This window comes from Tripterygium wilfordii, chromosome 6 (assembly GCF_013401445.1).
Source record: "Tripterygium wilfordii isolate XIE 37 chromosome 6, ASM1340144v1, whole genome shotgun sequence".
NCBI lineage: Eukaryota > Viridiplantae > Streptophyta > Magnoliopsida > Celastrales > Celastraceae > Tripterygium > Tripterygium wilfordii.
Window position 1 is genome coordinate 8,571,235 of NC_052237.1, and position 19,218 is coordinate 8,590,452.

Consider the following 19,218-nt stretch of genomic DNA (forward strand, 5'->3'; position numbering starts at 1 on the left):
ATCTTTCCTTCCTTCTAAAGACCAAGAAAACTTTTCACCTTAAATTTCATCCGAGAACAGCGAATATTAAAGATTCATTCAATTTTTGAAAAATCTCCTTTTCATATATTATTGTACACAATGAGATGCAAACATCAACTGAGCAAGCTCATGTATTTATTCACATGTACTTATTCACAGGCCAAATAGTTTAAGAAAAATGCATTGCTGGGCAACCCATTTACAACTTCTCGAAACTCATTCGATCATAGTCTATAATTCTGGGTCGAGAAAGCAATGCCAACTCAAAACCCTCATCGTCAGTTCAACATATGATCTTATTCTAACATCCTCAATGGCAAAGAAACTAGAGGCCAATGTCCATCGCAAGCCAGGTGGCCGCCATAAAGATCATTCTTAGGTCCACTCCACAGTATTTCAGACTGTCAGGAATGACAGACTCCAAGCATTATATTAACATTTTCAACCATACATAATTTTTGGTCTCATCATAGTAGTTGCAAGTTTGCTTCACCCAGAAAATGATAAAGTCTACGATCGATTTTGGGATGATGATCTTTCACGGCCATGCCTCTGGCGGAGGCTACCAGACCTGATGCCAGGTTCTGGTCCAACAACAGCTTGATAGAATTCACGAAAACTTGGATCTCTGTCGACCTGATTTTGTGGGAATGAAGGCAAGCGATCTCTTTCCCACACGTGAAAACGTCCTTGTACAGGATTTTCTGCTTCATGGAAGTTCCGACCTGATCCAGGGATGAAATAGAAGCCACTGCTACTTTGATCGGATGATGAGGCTACTGGCCCTAATTGAGATAAGCCTCTGTGACTGCTTGATCTACGAGTTCCAGAAATTATTGGTGTGCGAATGCCTGAGGAATTTCCAGGTTGTTGCTGTTGATAGTACACCTGGAGAGCATGCACTCTATCACGGGCTCGGGCATTGCTCCCTTGGTAATGTGGAGCCATTGAGGACGCAACAGAGCTTCCAGCTCTAGCAGTAGAACTGTATAAATGAATCAAATGAGATCAATGTTAAGACAACTGGAACCATGCAAAATCATCGACAAACGGAGGGGATCAAAGGCTACTGATTTCTCAAATACAAACAGTTTTTCTTTGCTAGAAAACGTGTTCACTTTGCAAGAGAGGGATTCAGAAAATTGCCTTCCATCTTTAACAAATACAAACAGCTGGAGAACATGCGTTAAATTTGCTAAAATGGCTTCACCTTTTCTTACTTGCTGGATTAACTAGAGGAGAATTCAAATAGCTTCCAACTTTCGTGAAAACAGGAAAGAAAAAATAGTTTTCTTACCTAAAAATTTGAATTAGGCCGGCAAATAGGAGCAAACACCATCCTCCAACTCCCAATTATAAATAGATTAGAAAATCATAATCCCACAGCCTCAAATTCATTAAAGCCATACCTGTGACCAACAATGAAGGGATGCATAAAAGACCCCGGTCTTGGTAGATCAGATCCTATTCTGGCCGATCTTTGAGTAACAGGTGTAATTGAAGGCGGATCAGCACCATTGATACGACTGCCAGATGAAGCAAATGGAGGAGAATGGTGCTCCCAACTGTGATAATGGAGATCCATGGAAGGGAAAGCATAAGAAGTTGGCATCTCGCTAGGTACTGGTAGGCCATTCCAGTGATTGGTGAAATTAGAACCATCCGAAACGCTACTACTGGAGTTTGAAGAGGAGGGGTGAATGGGTCCCAAATAAGCAATGTATGGGCATGGATGAGTAGCAGAGGAAACAGCAGTATGTTCAGCATAAATAGCTTGTTGTCCCAGTAGATCATGATCTGCATTGCAATTTCAGCACATTTAAGTATTTAGCCACAGTGCCCTGCCCCCCGCTGATAATCATTAGTTAAGCAAGAACAAAGAAAGAAAAATCTTACATGCAGTTGAAGAAAATTCTGCTTCCCTGCAAGAACAAAAGAACCAAATTGTTAAACAGAAATAAAGTTGCTTTCAGAACAGTACGTATATGGAGACAAGAAAAAAGCCAAAATTTTCACTAGCAAAAATATGGGAAACTAAAAGGGAAATGTTTCTTGCTAATTTAAAAAAAAAAAGCACATTCTCTTTTTAAAGGGAATGGAAGTGTAAAGAAACCAATCCAAATTGAAAAGTTTTGCTTGGCAATCTGTTGAACAAATAAACTAATCTAAAGCTTGATGTTGGGGTTATATGACTTCTGACCTTGAGTGCAAACATAGTTGCCAATATTTATACCAAGACAACCACACAACCCTTTCTTTATCCAACACCTGCCCCTCCCAGGCTCCACAAGAACAAGAGCCTAGTACAATGGGCTTGAACGGGAACGTACTAAGAAACGAAGAAACAAAAAATATTGCTTGCGAAACTTACTTTAATGCAAATAAGGATTATCAATAACAAATGAATATGATCAATTTTGAATATTGAACTCAGGGACGAAAAAATCATTATTCTCAGTTCGTTGTTGGTGTCACACCCAAACAGGACCAAAAATCCTTTTGCACCTAAATATAACAAACTGCAGTGACTGATTCTTATACGACATTAAAAATGAATCGATCTGGGAAGGAAGAGGAGAAAAAGTGAAAAACATAACTGAAAACCGAGAACTGCAAAATTAAGAATGAGTGAAGCAGAAAACCTATATAATTAGACAAATTGGAGAAAGCAAAACAAACCAACACAACTATTCCTCCAAAGTGTCCCTGATAACAGTTTCTAGAAATTCAGAAGAACTAATGCAATGTGAAAGAGCTAGAGAGACCCTGAAAGGGAAATGTTCCAGAAAGGACTGGCATATGATAGTTCCATGGGATGAGTTGGTGAGGTAAAACAAAATAGCATGAGAAAAATTGAGAGAACACAAGACACCATGAGGGAGAGGTAGACTCAGAGCGGACTCAATGCAGATATGCTCTCCGAGAGATTGGGGCTTGGAGGACCTCTGGAGGCAGAGAGATCAATCAGACATGCAAAATACAATTGACCAAAAAGGGAATAAGTTAGGAAGGAGGAGGTGCAAAGAGGTATGCAGTGCAGAGTTCTTTTGGGGCTGAGGAATTAAAGAAAAAGTGCATGATGATCAATTCACCTAGCTCGTGCAACTTCAAATATATACAGATAAAACAACGCACCAACTCAAGCCACATTTTCCACAGATAGCCATACCAGAAATTCATATGCTATTGCATTGCTCTATTTACTAGAATAAATTAATTATTTATATCCCTTATGAACGAATAATGAGGCAGTGTTACAGCAGAACCAATGTGGTTTAAGCAAGGCTATCAACAACATAAAATTCTTCTATTAATATATTCGCTACACATAGAAAGATTTCCAGGAAAGGCAACTGATGATAAATTTGAGTAAGACAAAACCAGTAATAGGCAACTTCCAATTTGATGTCTCGTTACCAATGCTGCCATCATAAATACTAAGTATTAACTACTTTTAAGATCTTCAATATACATCATAAACATAGAAGTTAAAGAAGCAATATGAACAATCACTTTATGATAGATTTTGTATGAGCACTTTTCATAAACATAAGAGGTCACTAAGTAACTATTTTGCTGTATAAATTGGTGTATATACTATTTTTCTTATTCATTGAATACTGTAAGATTATAATGTTTTCCTTTAATATAAAAATTATAAACTGTGTGGTTATACTTACTCAAAAGATGAAGGAAACCGCGTTAAGCTGCCAAATGGACACCAGTGAACTCCAAAAGACTGCCAAAGCATCAAAGATCAAGTTGAATGCAGTAAGTAATATGGAGAAACATAACTATAATAATATTCCTGCAAAAGCAACACAAATATAGTAACAGGGGTAATTGGCCCACGAATAAATCCGAAAATAGAACAATCAATAGAATCTCAAGGAGACCTATTTTTAAACTATCATAGAGACATCAACTGTACAAACACATACTCACATAGATATGCATTCCCCAGAATTTCGTAATCACCAGGCAGGTTGGTGCATCATAGGAATGATATGCGTGCATTCATGAAGCTAAGAATGCGACCAACAATACTTCCAATAATTTATCAGGCATCATTCTGTCAATAGGTATCTAGCCTAGTAGCCTGCTTTGCCAATGTTAACTAATTACTAGACGCAAACATGGTATTTTATAGAAATAAAAAATATGACAGAAGATCGACCTATCAATGATGCAAGCATCAGATAGTGGCTTGACTAGAGTCCATGTCTCAAACTTAAAATACCCATGACTCAGAGTTTCAGACATTAGCCATGGCCCGCCCCCAATAATTACTTCTCCCAAAGAAGAAAGCTGACTTATTTAAAATACCTAGAAAAAAAATATTAAGCTAAATAGAAAATCTAATACAGGAAAGCTTCTTTATTCATAGGTTTTCTCTTGTGTTTGTTAAAAAGAGAAGGTTTCAAACTACATACTAAAAATAACAGCACCTTCAAAAAGAACTTCCCTAACTTTACCTTTTCTTCCTCAAAGTCTTTATGGAAAATAATAAGATATATTACATGGAATTAGAGAGTAATCCAAGGACATAGTAAATGAGTCACAAAAATTTTCATTCATTCTACAAGAACTTATTGCAATACCAAGTAGGTGGGTGCAACCCAGAAACAGTTACAAGATGGCTAGATTAATAACCGAGTAAATGAGTCACCAAATTTTTGTTCATTCTACAAGAACTTATTACAATACCAAGTAGGTGGGTGCAAACCCAGAACCAGTTACAAGATGGCTAGATTAATAGCCTACATGAAATTGGCCAATAATCAAAACCCCACACATGCTGGGTTTCTTATAAGAAGTTTAATTTTCAGCAAAAAGTACATGATTAAGTGCTTCTAACAGAATAACACTTCCCTGGGGGGCTATGTTTCTTTTGGGGGGTTGATCAGAAGTTATGATAGATAGATGTTAATAAGTAACAATGCTTAAAAGCTATCCTATATAATGAAACAAATCAAATAATTTCGTCTATTGTGCTCACCATTTCAGAGTAGCCTAGATCATAAAGGTCCTCATCATGCATCCAGTCATCCATGCTAAATTCAGGAACAGTACGACTACCATTTGCATAAAGCCACTGGCCTTTCTCAATTTTGCGACAATTAGGGCATTGCATTGCACCTTTTATATTGAAGGCTGAACCAATGCAATCTGCAGATGATCACAGTGAAGCATAAGAATTAAAGGAAAATGAGGTGTGCATTGTCCTGATATGATGTAACACATAATTGTTCAACGTAACACGGGCAATAATTGCGTAAACATAATGCAAGGCTCCAATAAGCAAACTAACAAACTAATGATGATTGATGAGCATGCATAAGCTACATTTAAAGAGACTGTCAGAATGGAAAATAAGCATCATTGAAAGAGTATAGGGATGGAGAGCTACTGAGGCCTGTTCTTATAGGGATACTGATCAAGTAGACATCGTGTTAATGTTTTTGTCAAAATATCTGTTCAGCTAACCTGAGTCTACCAGCTACTCAAACATAAAATTTAAACAAAAATCACTCCACCAAAGCTAAATCTTATGCCCTCAATACTCTTGTTTCCACTTTCCATCATCTGAAGACTGAAAACCCAAAAAAAATTCAAAAAACTTCCATGCCAATGAGATCAGTGGATCATCATTACACCCAGATCCCAAACATAAACACTCCCAAACACGTTCAAAGTCACTCAAATACGAAATTGAAATCTTATTCTCACTTAGATGAGCTATTTCAACAAGCCAACGTGTTTAAAAAGTCAAGACCCTGTTTGCTGGCAGAGACTTTAGTTCTAATGCGCCAACAGCAGAGGTATAGCTGAGCTAACCTGATTTAACCAACTTAAGCTAAAACTACAATCTGTTGATCCAAATCCTCACACTGCTCTCGTATTTTTGTCAGCTTGATCAAGAAAATCAAATAAAACTTTTCCAGAATTGGAAAATAATATCAACAATCAACATTACAAGCAGATCCCAATGCTACCTACCAACCCAAAAAAAAAAATCCAAATTCCCACAACTGCGCAATCGAAAATCCAATTCTCACTTACCCAGATGGAATTTGTGACCGCATTGAAGCTTAGCCCATGATCGGTCCCCATTGTCGGTGACCGCCTCAAGGCAAATCGAGCAAGAGACCGACCCAAAACTCTTGCCACCACCTCCTTCGCCGGCTCCACAAGCCCCACCGTCACCATCATCAACAATCACATCATCGTCTCCGCCAAGCCCCATAATCGCAGCCCAATCCTACAAATCTGACCAACAAAATCCTCCTCTGAGCAAAAACATCACCAAGACACCCCCTATATCTTCCAATCTGTCATAAAATTATGATTTACCAAATAAATCAACAACAATTATGATCTCGTCTCGAATTCAGAGCTTCAATTGATCGTTTTACGAGAAGACTTAAGAGAGATTTGAGGGTGTGAAGACGAAAATCTATCTGTCTACGTCAATTTCTCTGTAGCAAGAAATGTCGAAAAGCGTTTTATATTTGATTTTGCGTCATTCGAACAAATCTTTGGTCTCCATTGGTTTAGGACTTAAGGAGTTGATTTCTGTTGAGAGGCCGTAACCGCTGTCCAAATGTCAGCTACGGACGGTGACGATTTGTTCTACACATTATTTTTTTCCAGAAAATAATTTCCCTAATATTCTTAAAAAAACAATAGTTATTTTTTTATTTGAAAATTGACATGTCAAATTGCATTCATTTAAATCAGGTGAGAAAATTTGAGACCTAAATTTAAAAACACTCGAGTTATTATAAAAATATGTTACATCCCACAATGTGAGAACTACATCAAAAGAAAAGAACAAACACTAGACATCGCACGTCCCACCTATCAAAAATTGTTCCAAAATCTATTGAAAAATCAACCTTTATTTTTTTCGCCATTAATTTTAATACTATATAACATGAGATAAATAGGCATCTACAAGTCTACAACATAATAAATATTGAAGCTGTATTCAACATGATAAATATTTAATATTGAAGCTGTCTTTTTACTTATTAGTATTGTATTATCTATATAAGAATTGTTGGAAATAAAGGCAGAAAATGGATATTAAGAATAGCACTATGGACAATCAAGATGGACATGGGTATAAACATGGGACAATTACAAGAGAAACAATTAAAAGTTGCCACAGGTATCCACAAAATGTTTTCCAGAACAATACAAAAATAAATTGACCAATACTGCGCTATACACAACCTTGCACACCAAAAATGAGGGAGGGAAAGGGCTTTATATAATGAAAGGAACAAAAATATGGGAACTTAATACACTCAACAGAGATGGATGAAAAGAAACAACCGGCGGAATCTCGCTAGTCCGATTTTGTGCTTCAAGAAATAACAGCTCAAGCATTTGCCATTCTCTATTTACTTCCCTATTCCAAGTTCCTTTTGGATGTCTCTCGTTAGACTAAATTGTAAAGTGTTGTGCCATGGGAATAGGGTACGAGTAACTGGAAGTTTTCTCCGAAGATCCTGCATTGCATATCATGTGTATTAACATAATCGTAAGTAATAAAATCTGAATAGATAAAACTCCATAAACAATAATATGGTAGAACAATGACTAGAAAGAAAAGGCTGTAAAAGTTTGAACTAGCAAGTAGCAACAATGAGATGAGATAAGTAGAGGATAAGGGGCAATTGATTTTTACTCCAAATACAAGCATTATAGTGAACATGGCTTACAAAGCCCAACAGCTACTTGGTCATGGATTTGGAAGCTATTACCAACCAAATCATAGATGAACCTCATATTCTTATAAAATATACAGGTCTTATAGAGAGCTTACACAACCAGATAATTTGGAAAATGAAGGCAGGCTTTCTTTGGTTGGCACTTGGCAGTCATAGAAAGCATAAAATAATTCAGACAATAGTACTTTCAGTGACTTTCCATAAAAGGAGGTGCTTAGATGAGGATACCACCACTTATTCGATGATACACCATAGAATATTGGTCCAGCGATCATTTTTGGGATGGCATTTATACATGATACTGGAATGTAAAAATTATATGAAAGGAGAAACCTAGACAACCTACCCCCATTAATTGCTCAAGTTAACTTTGCATAGAACTCAAGAAATTTTTTTATGTAAAGAAAAGGAGAGTACCTTAAAAGTTGTGTCCGGCAAATTCAAATATGATGCCTGTTAATAGAAAACTGTAAACAAAGTATTCCCCCAAAATCAAGTATTTTAAACAGAAAGAGGCGTAATGAGCATACCTCAAGAGATCCTAAGTACTCTGTCTCATGGTGGCGAATAATGTTGGCAATAGAAACTGCACAATCGTCAGGAGACTGAAACAGATAATGAGAAAAATCAATTGACGGAACCACATAACCAGAAGTTAAATCAATTACACTAAATCAATTGAAAACCGAAAGGATTGAAGGGCTGACATATGAGCTTAAATTTCTAAAACATGTTCGAAAATATGAGGAATAGATGGCTTTGATGCGTGAAGTATCACTTTCTTTTAGGTGATATTTGCCCCCACTACAATAGTTTGTTGTTGGGTTAATAGCAAATCACCCTTAGGATACAACAAAGCCTTGAAAACTTGGAATAAGCAAAACTGAAAGTTTTCCAAAGGAACTTCTTATTATGTTACAGAGAAACAGAGATTGGAAGAAAGGGTTAATTCATTGTTTTCTCAATATCAATATTTATAATCTTCCAAGAGACATTTCTGTACACAAAAAACTGCTAGCAGTTGTTTGTTTGAATAAAAACTGTTAAACTGCATGTGTTTTTATCCAACAGACATGATTTTTCATGTCTCAAAAATTGAACAAAAAATAAATTCGAAAATATAAAAACTGATATTATTGTATGCACATGCACGTGCCAAGTGCCAAGTCTTTGATATAATATATATATATATATATATATATATTCAAAGATTTGGCATTCCCTCCATTCGTTCCCTCCAACATGTATTCAAGTACATGGTAGACTCAACTCCCGATAAAGTGTTTAAAATTCTCATCCCTTTCCAATGTGGGACTTTTGTTTCTCTACTAGTTTCAACTTATCAACTAGTATTGCAATCTACATCAACAAAACAGTCCAGCATAAACCTGTTAATTCATCAAAAATCGGCTTCAGATGGAGAAAAAAATACTAGTTAACCAGTACAGCTTAAAATAACACCGAAAAAGATAACCAGGCAGAATGGGCTACACTCAAATCCTCAATTGTCAATGACGATAGGCAATATATCCTATTCGGTAAAACTGTAAAAACACTTGGTTAATACCACATTCTCATACTATCATATCAAAGTGTGGCAACATATTAAAAAAAAAGGGTGAAAGGGTAAAGAGATGGAAACATCTTAATTTGCAATACATAGAAGAAAGGTCTTGCAAATACAAATTTGATGGTTAAAGGATGTGACTGTGTTAACCTGAAAGATCGTAGAATCTTTGCATTCATGTTTCGCGTCTAACTGCACATTTCCTTCTTCAAAATAATGGGCACCCACCTGAACAGAAGAGAAGCAGAGTATTGATTAAGTTAATCTTGTATAGATATAAATGCAGTTTCTAAAGCACCAAATGGAAGAGGAAGTCAAATGTTTCATAATCATGCATCACCATAAGTAAATAAGATATACCTGCAATTTTCCTGTCAGTTCCAATACTTGTATGTCATCCTTGAACTCTATTTTCCACACCGAGAGCCAACTCCCATTGCTATACATAAGTACAAGATTTCTGTTAATAACTGATAAGATTCAAGGTCTACCAAAAGTTAACTCATGCATGCATACAAGCAAGTGTTATAATCATCATCATCATCCAAGCCTCAACCAAGCCTTTATCCCAAAAATTTTGGGTAAGCTGCATAAGTTTATTGGAAAATCAGCGAGAATCCCCTACGTGTATTTGTTTCCGCCATTTATTTCTAGCTAAGATCATACTTTCATCAACTATTGAATCCATATATTTTCTTACTACTTCAAGTCATTCTACCATTATGTTTCTTTGTCATTAGGTATAGGGTAAATTGACTCACCAAGTATCTCTTTTGCTACTTGTTTTATACAAGCCGACATCTCTCCCCACAAAGAGTTTGTTTTCCACTTTTCCCAACTATACCCCAATTTGCATTTTTAAGCAATTTCTCCTTAAAAGCTATATACTTATCCCATTTTAGATTCAACCACTTAATTTTATACTCTCGTGCTACTCTAGTTTTCTTCTAGGTCATTTCTTAAAGCATATGTCCACCAGGTTAGACTAGAGTTTTCTCCGGAATCACTTTACAATCCTTACAAAGTCTATTTGACTAGAGTTTGCTAGCTCCTAAAGGTAATTAAATATGATTCTCTCCTCTTAAACAAGATATTTACTAGACACAAGTCACACGACATAACAAACTCTAAAATAATTTCTCCAACCTCATTTATAGTCCTAAACTCGTACCCTCCACAAGTCCACATATACTATCAATGTTTCCACTATCTCTCCTTATATATCCATTTAGGTCTCCTCCTAAAAAAATTTCTCCCTACTTAGACTGCACCAAACAATCTCATCGAGGTCCTCTCAAAATTGTTTCTTTGTATTATCATCTAATCATATTTGCAAGGTGTAAGCACTTGTGACATTAATTATCTCCTGTCCCAGAACCAATTTAGCCACTAAGATTCTATCACATTTTTCGTCTTATCTAGATCATCTTCTTTTAGTTCGTTATCTATTAGTATACCGACAACATTTCTATTTCTATCCATTTCAGTATTCCATAAATTATAACTTATATCTTCAATCTCTTGATTTTTCACCCATTTAATCTCCTATAGACACATTATGTTAACCCTACATCTAATCATGGTGTCAACTAGTTCAATTAATCTGCCTGTAAGTGATTCTAATTTCTAAGTGCCTATCATAATCCTATAATCATGAACTAGTTTCTTTACCCCACCCATCCATAGCGGGGAACCTTTGTCTATATCTCACGGCATCCGGGTGCTTATGCAAAGCGTCGCTTGCGGGGGACGCCCTAGCATGCACTTGCTCATTTATCACTACACCTGGGGTTAGATGCAGCGCATCGCTATGAAGGTAAGCCCGTGCCAACCCTCGCTAATTTATCACTGAACCCGGGTTCCGATGCAACACATTGCGTGCAGGGAACGCCCAACGAACTTCTCATTTTGACTCATGCTCATATGTTTGGAAGAGTTTTAAGCTGGTTGCTGACCTACCGCAACCCTCCTCCTTTATCTAGGCTTGGGACTGGCTACAAGCGCAGGCAGAGTTGCAAGCAAGTGTTACTACATCATAAATATGATCCGACCAAAAATACGAGAAGCAAAGCATTTGTCATGATGTGGTTTGCTTGGATTGACATACCAGAAATTCTGTGGACTAAGTTTAGTAGCAGAAATCACTACAACAAGCTCAAAATTGGATCCTGGACCCTCTGCATCCTTCCCATCAGTACAAAAGACTGAACAAACACCTTTAGGATAAGCCTCACCAGCGTATTTGAGTATTTCAGCGTCCAAAGCCCCTCTACAAGGCAACAATGGGATAAAAAGCAGCTCAAATATAAGCAGTGATAAAAACAAACTGGATTGAGCATTGATAAAACCAACTTAGTTAATCCAGCCAAATAAAGTAATAAACAGCTCACTGGAAATTGAACATATTATAATCAGGTGCAAATTCAGAGCCTTGAATAGGAGACAAGCAGCATGAAAAGCTGAAATTCTTGAATTAAAATCAACAAGGTGTACAGTTGGTAATGAAGTAATGATGCTAAATTTTGTGTCAAGCTCTTCAGGAAGTTGTGTTTTCATAGGCCAATTCACTTATAGATTCTATATGTTCAGACAAAGCTCATACCAAAAGGAAATTTCTGATGCTAACATAAATGCATTAATTTTCAAGGAATCAAGCCTACCGGAATTCCTCAATATAGGGTGATGGAAGTTCCTCATCACTCGCAGGCCTTACCTCTGTACAAACCTGAACCAAATTTAGCACATCATGAAGTAAAAGATGGATAATAAGCATAGAAAATAATCTTTCTGAAACAAAAATATGTAACAATACGCACAGAAATACAATGCGCAACGAGAAGTCCACACAAAGCAAATGCAAAAGAACAAGTGAAGAAAGGAGCCACAATCAATAGAACAAATAATATCGACTGAGAATATCTTCTATTAGCTACTTCAGCTAGAGTTCTCTAAATTGCTGATATTGGTATGGTTCATGAATTTGAAAAATACAACTAGCTTTGAATGGATACTCGAGGAAGCATAGCACTCACTTGTTTAACATGGTCAATAATAGCAACCTGGGCAGTCCTAGGATCGAGAAACTCATTCCCAGCAAGCTCTCCATATGATGTCACTAGCACCTGCAAATAGATCTCAGATAGAAACTTGAAGAATCAACATCTGAACTTTGACCTCTATGCGAGAAATACTGTCTATCATTATTGTGCATAGGCAATTTTCATATAAAAAGCAGTCAAGACCTAGCACGACCAAATAATCAATCACAAGTATAAAACAGCTCAAGTAATCGCAATTCTGCCTCTCAAAAAGCAATTATCACATGAATCTCCAATTTTAAATTTTTTTTAGTTCTCATGCAAAAAAAACAAAACCAATCCCGATTACATTAACGATCAATATTAGAATCCATAATTCCAATCCAGTCCACAAATCGAGACAAAATCTTCGAAGTAACAGAACTTACATCTCCGATTCTGCCGGGCATTTCGAGGCAAATCATGTGAGTTTTATTATAGACAGGAAATGCGTCCAGAGCAGCTTCGTTATATACACCATCATCGTTCAATACTGTTCTTAAATCTACAACACAATAAAATAAAATAAAATAAATAGCACCTCCGTCAAAATTGATCGATCCAGAAACCGCAAACATGCAATGCATTGCCCTCCAAAAGAAGAAATCGGACGACCGATCATATACATACAATACAATACAATACACATGAGCGTATACATAAGTGTACATGTGAAGAGAAGGAAGAGTAACCTTTCGCGACATATTGGATTTCGCCGGCGGGAGAGTTGAGGAGGAACCATTTAGCGATGTCTTTCTTCTGTTCATCGCTGAGTTCTACTTCTTCGGCCATGTCTCTGTCTCACTGATTCCAGAAATAGAAGGAATGGAATGTTCAGGATTTGAAAGGAATTTCAGCGAGGGGTATCTTCTTTTATCTGTAAATGCCTATTGAATTTCGATTTGTGTGGTAATGAGCCCATGTGATTTCTGATGGTTGTGGGCTCAAGTGCTCAACCAGATGGAAAAGAACGTGTCCGCATAAGAGTATCAGGAAAATTGCGTATGACGGTGTCGTTTTAGGACGGAGAACCAGACTCTTAACACTTCTCGTCCCTAGTGTACTACTTTATTATCATGCATTCATGCCTTGGAGATGACTGAATTTAGGGTCACAAAACTATCCGGTAGACATCACTAAATTTCTCCGATTGAAATTAAACTAAGTTCGAACATAAATTACATATGTCCAAACATAAAATTTTTGTATAATTTAAACGCAAATCCGAGTCCAAACACATAAATTTTGTCTAGTTTAATGATCCAAACCCTAACACGGATTAAGTTATTATTCAATTTACTTGTTTAGATTTAAACCAATCCGGATGTGATTAATTAAGTACGTCCAAAATCTAATCCAAATTAGTGTCTAGACATATACAAATTTCATAAAAACATGATATTATCCGACCCGGAATTGATTTTTTTGTCACCCCTATCTATAATGCTAAGAACAAAATCAGAACACCATTTTATTACGGGCAATATGAAGGCAACTTAAAAAGGGATAAAATTACCTACATCTAACCAAATGACACCCAAGTCCAGTTTGGCAAAAACAATCAACTTGGAAAAACACCACCACATTTACAAACCCTAACCGAACTCCAGCCCCAAAAAGAATTTTCATTACTCTATATCAACTCAATGTGTGTAATTCACTGCTGTATAATATTATTTGTTGCTAGCAGGAGTTCCACTGCTGTAATAAGTTAGCTTCTGAAAATTGTTTCCAGGTCCTTAAAGGCCTGACCTCTATGACACGCACAGGTCTTTCCTTTGGTCTGCTGTTAACAAATAAGCCTCTGGCTGCAAAACCCATCAGCTCAGTTGGGTCTATGTACCTTCTCATTCTCGACATGACTCCACTTTCAAACGAGGATACCGTTCGAAAAGTTTTTTCTGGAGCCTGAGGCTGCTGTGGGGGAGTGTAATTCACGTTTTTTTGGACCTGGAATCCCTGCATTGATGCACCATCTTCGGCAGAGACAAGGCTTCCTATGCCAAAAGAATCCCAATCAACCTGCTGCAAAATAGCATCTGCCCGTTCTGTGCTCGCTAATGTGATTGAATGTTCAATAGCTAATTTTTCAACCTGAGCCTTCAACTCATGCAATCTAATGCCAACTCTTGAAGCAACAGCATCGTACAATTTTTCTCTCGGTAAGTATTGAACGCCTTCGGCATTGAGCAAATCATCAAAATGGATGGGATCACCAACAACCACTGTAACCTACACATTCCAAGTATATGATTCGATAAATTGTAACAATATCAGCCAAGACAAAATCCGTACTATCAAAAGGTTAAATAACTGAGACAAGCAATGACCAGAAGAGTTATCACAGGAGAAACACACAACAAACCAACAATCAATGAAGACATGCATTCTAGTAATTGGTTAAGGAGACTATAGGCCAACTACACCCCACTCATCCTCCAGCAAAAGCAAACAATTCCACAACCCATACATGCAAAAAGGAGTAAGCACCAATGGAATAATATAGCATTTTCATTCACAATCCAGTAATTTAAGACACCAAAGAAGCTACTATGGACCATTGTCCTCACAATTTCACTTCTGAAAACCTTCAGTGGTGCAAGAAGAAAATAGCCAAAGTACATACCGTCTTCCCAATCCTTGGAAAGCTGGCTCCTATAGGCATGACCTCCTGCATCCCAGTGTGCACAAATGGAATCACCATGGGTAAATTGTCAGCATCCAGGACCAACCTGTAACAACGTCCACAATTCAGTATTCCAATTATGAAAACTTAGAAGAGAACAAATTCAAACTAGAATTGCTAATACATGAAAACAACTACGCAGTCAAAGTTCTAGTAGGATTCAATGGCAGTGCGCTTCTTCACATGAGAAGAGTTAGCCAGACAAAGCTTAAAGGAAATGACACCTTCATCACAATGCAAAACACATAACCTTTCCCTCATAATTTTGTGACCGAAAATACACTCTCTGGAACACCTCCTCCACCATCCACACACTTTAAAGAAAACAAGTGACATTTACAACCTGAGGGGAAACCAACAAATAAGGAAAGACCATTCTCACCTCCCTACACCTCTTTTGGACGACCCCATTGTTTTTCCACCATCACGAGAGCGACTGCCCTCTGGGAAAATGTGAACCCATCCACCACTGTTCAATTTTGAGATCGCCATGTCCATCCCCTGAAGCAAATTAACAAAGCATTGTCAGACCTCAATTGCCAAATTAATGGTACAAAAACAGTTTGATATGAAACACATAACAAAGCCTAAATCGATAGGTATCAAACTCTCAGTCAACCAACATCAGCATATTTAAGGAAGAAACTTTTCCAGCTAGCAGAAAGAGAATGTTAAGATACATCTACATCTTGCAGTAATATGCTTATGAAACCTAAGTACAAAACAGATAGACGTGAAAGTAGTCAAAACTAGCTGGCCTCAATGTTCTAGTCCAAGACAAAAATTCGACTGCGTGATTAGCTAGCAAGGAACATAAAAAAGGGAGGTCCATAAAAGTTCATTACCCACGGTCCTGCCAATACCACATATTCCACGTCTAATATAACGTAGCGGGCAGAGCAAAGATGATAAATAAAAATGAGTGTATGCATTCAAGTGAGATACTTGATAATAAGCAACAGTTAAACACCAATAAATAATATTGCATCATTGACTAATCCAAAAAACCGTCTTAAGGCTGCTCATTATAATCAAACCCTTTGTCCAAACAGTTTTGTTTAAGCATCAAAAATTCATATGAAAAATTAGTTAGAGTTACTACATGGATTCTCCTTTGTCATTTATTCCATTCTAAAGCCACAATCTCTGCTAACCCTATAGTAAATGGTAAAAATTGCAAAGCTCCAGTTTTAATTTGTCAGACAATATACTATTGAATCACTAAGTTATCAAGCAACTTACTCTACATGTGCACTATCTAGACAAATTGAAGGAGAAGCTGAAGTGGCACCTTCTGATAAATTCCATCACCGCGAGCTACTGGTAAAACTCTGGCAGATCGAAAGAACGCTGAGGTTACAGGATTTTTGAAACATCGATCAGTAGCACAGAGTGTCCACCTCAGGCTTTGAGCATCCAAAAGAACCCTTGGAGGCAGCAGGGAAGCAATAACAAACGGATCATCAACAGAAGCAACATGATTGCTTACCTACGAATAAGGAGAAAATAAATACAACTAGTATCATATTCATCAAATAAAAAAAAAACTAATATCATAATCTAATCACAGGTAAACAACTCCCATTTTGTGCTCCTGCAATGGGCGGGATCAGAGATAGGCAAGATGTACACAGACGTTACCCACGCATATTCTAACCACATAACAGTATAATACCACTGCTGTTAAAATGAAACGGAGATGAAATGTGCAGTTCACACGAATTAACTTAGTGTCATGGCGAAGAATAAAATGAATTATCGATACCGTTATGAGAGGCTTGTTCTTGGGTCTATGTAAGAGTGCATCATGTAATTTCTCTATTCCAAATACCTACAATCCAAATCATCCAATCTTTCAGCAAACTAAAGACTCCAAGATAGAAATAAGGAGTTTAATATTTGGGAATGGGGTAGGAAGGACGATCAATTGCATGAATCTATAGAATATTACATACCTGAACACGATTAAGACCATGCATAAACACATGGCACATATTCCCAAGTACAGGAACTGCCACAGCTTGAAGCATGCGAAGAATGACAGAATCTTCTTCAGCAATAAAGTCCTTACTGACTGCAGTGACAAGAATTCACAAATCAATAATGAGAAAATGATAATGCTACAAGGGCCATAACACTTAGATAAGGGACCCTAATCCTTTCTTGTGACATCTCCAACATTTCCTTTTATTGGATGTATAAATATTATTAGAGAGCATCTCCAACATAGTCAAACTTAATAGAAAACTGTGATTTCCCATAGACCTTAAGATCTTCTTATGGATCAAAGTTTGGTAAGCAAATGGAGGCAAATGCTAACGTTGTCATAAATCAATGAAAAGCAAAGGTAATACTAGGCCATATGAGTTTGAAACTCAGAGTTTTAACCACCAGAGATAACGTCAAACGAAGTGCATTACATTTCAGATATGCACGTAGACGTAGTAATAAAAGGATAAAGAGCAGGACCTCTTTTCCGATAGAAAACGGCGGAGGAAGGCAAGGAATCTCGACGGAAATCTCGGAACCGCCTCAGCCAGCGTTGCACCGTGGAGGAGAAGTAACCATCCGAGGCGAAAATCGTCGGACGGTGACAGTGGCGATCTACAGCCACCCTAAGACGTTCTCTGAGACGGATTTGCAACATCAGAGCCCTGCTCTTCCATAGATCACCACGCTCGATCCTCTGCACGGCACCAACAGCCATTCCGATCGACCTCGACTATATATATATGTGTGTGTGTGTGCGGATTTTAATTCATGGAGAGAAACAAGTTATAGAGCTTTCTGTTGAAGCTCCAAGGAATGTGCAGAGAGAGACTACAGTGAAGCGCAAGAAAGGAGAAAAATGAGGGTTTGGACTTTGGATGCGGACATAAATACAGAGGAGACTACAAAAGGTTACGAACTAACCTGTTTGGGGGTGCGCATGATAGAATCGATTCCGATAACAAATATCCAAGGTAGGCCCAACCTATATATTTTATGGACTTTCCAGTACAATCCAATTTCCGTTGCTTTTTAGATGCATTCGGCCCAAAACTTGCTAAAACACGAACATTGGGTCTTGTCCAGTTAGTAAGTTACAACACGCTAAGAGGTAGGGGTGTCAATTAGGTGTTAAGACCCCGAACGACCTGGAGATCTGACCCCTTCCTTATCGGATTGCCCCAATGTGATTTTTATCGGGTCAGGCTTTACACGGCCCGAACATTAATTAACAGGATCGGGTCCCGGGTCTAATAATTGTGTATTATCGGATCACTCGATAACTTATTTGATTAATTATCAAATTACATATATCATAATTACATAATATATATCAATATATGGTAATGACTAATGAAGTCTCAATACTTAATATAATATCATTAATCAAATAAATGAATAATCAACTAGTAATAAGTAACAACTAAGTACTAATCTTAACGGGCAATGGCTTAACCTAGGTCTCTCTCACTCTCTGTCTTGCTCAGTTGCTCTGATGCAGCGATGCTCTCCCCTCCCGGCCTCCGACACCTTCCAATATTCAACAACCAGATCAGAGATTCAGAGAATATCGTGACCTAGGTGACTCGACCGACTCTCCCTTGCTCAATTACTCTCCCCCTCACCGAGTCTTTGTCACACTCACTCTCTATTGGAAAATGTTATTTCAATTGAGGCTGATGAGATGATTCTTGATGATGATGATGTTGAAGAAGTGGAGAGGATTGCTGAAGAATGTAATTACTAATTAGTTAATTTATATAAATTTTATATGCACTTATTTCAGTTATTTACTTATTTTTCTCATTAAGTTGTTTTAAAGAATTTTGAATCACGTATGTAGGTGGGCTTATTTGTTTTGGGTCTGTTTAGGGCTATTGGGTAACCCGATAACCCGGAAACTCCTTAACAGGGTTACCGGATGGGTCATCCATTTGGCAAAAATCATCGGGTCTGGTCCAACCCGGTCCAATAACCTGAAACCTGACCGATGGACACCCCTACTAAGAGGAACAAATACAAATGTCGTAATGTTAGCCATTGGTTTTGATAATCGAGAATGATATCATACAATCTTACTCTTTGTATCCGCACACAAATAAGTTTCTCTTTTGACGAAATTATAAGTTTGACCATAGC

General features: G+C 37.4%; 3 protein-coding genes across 3 annotated transcripts; all 3 read right to left on the bottom strand.

Moving 5' to 3' along the window:
- Positions 1-114: 114 nt before the first annotated feature.
- On the bottom strand, positions 115-6,559 carry LOC120000436 (E3 ubiquitin-protein ligase RFI2-like). Its single transcript, XM_038848521.1, has 6 exons — positions 6,085-6,559; positions 5,021-5,190; positions 3,702-3,760; positions 1,918-1,943; positions 1,431-1,818; positions 115-1,006 (listed from the first exon to the last, which is right to left on the bottom strand). The coding sequence occupies exons 1-6, from the start codon at positions 6,266-6,268 to the stop codon at positions 532-534; spliced, it is 1,302 nt and encodes a 433-aa protein (XP_038704449.1). The 5' UTR covers positions 6,269-6,559; the 3' UTR covers positions 115-531.
- Positions 6,560-7,145: 586 nt separating this feature from the next.
- Positions 7,146-13,397, bottom strand: LOC119999748 (F-actin-capping protein subunit alpha-like). Its single transcript, XM_038847479.1, has 10 exons — positions 13,097-13,397; positions 12,794-12,909; positions 12,360-12,449; positions 11,988-12,052; positions 11,435-11,596; positions 9,688-9,766; positions 9,478-9,555; positions 8,291-8,365; positions 8,178-8,213; positions 7,146-7,538 (listed from the first exon to the last, which is right to left on the bottom strand). The coding sequence occupies exons 1-10, from the start codon at positions 13,194-13,196 to the stop codon at positions 7,431-7,433; spliced, it is 909 nt and encodes a 302-aa protein (XP_038703407.1). The 5' UTR covers positions 13,197-13,397; the 3' UTR covers positions 7,146-7,430.
- Positions 13,398-13,851: 454 nt separating this feature from the next.
- LOC119999248 (tafazzin) lies at positions 13,852-17,950 on the bottom strand. Its single transcript, XM_038846719.1, has 7 exons — positions 17,560-17,950; positions 17,046-17,164; positions 16,856-16,921; positions 16,382-16,579; positions 15,473-15,591; positions 15,031-15,136; positions 13,852-14,636 (listed from the first exon to the last, which is right to left on the bottom strand). Exons 1-7 carry the CDS (start codon positions 17,795-17,797, stop codon positions 14,088-14,090), a joined length of 1,395 nt encoding a protein of 464 aa, XP_038702647.1. The 5' UTR covers positions 17,798-17,950; the 3' UTR covers positions 13,852-14,087.
- Positions 17,951-19,218: the final 1,268 nt, after the last annotated feature.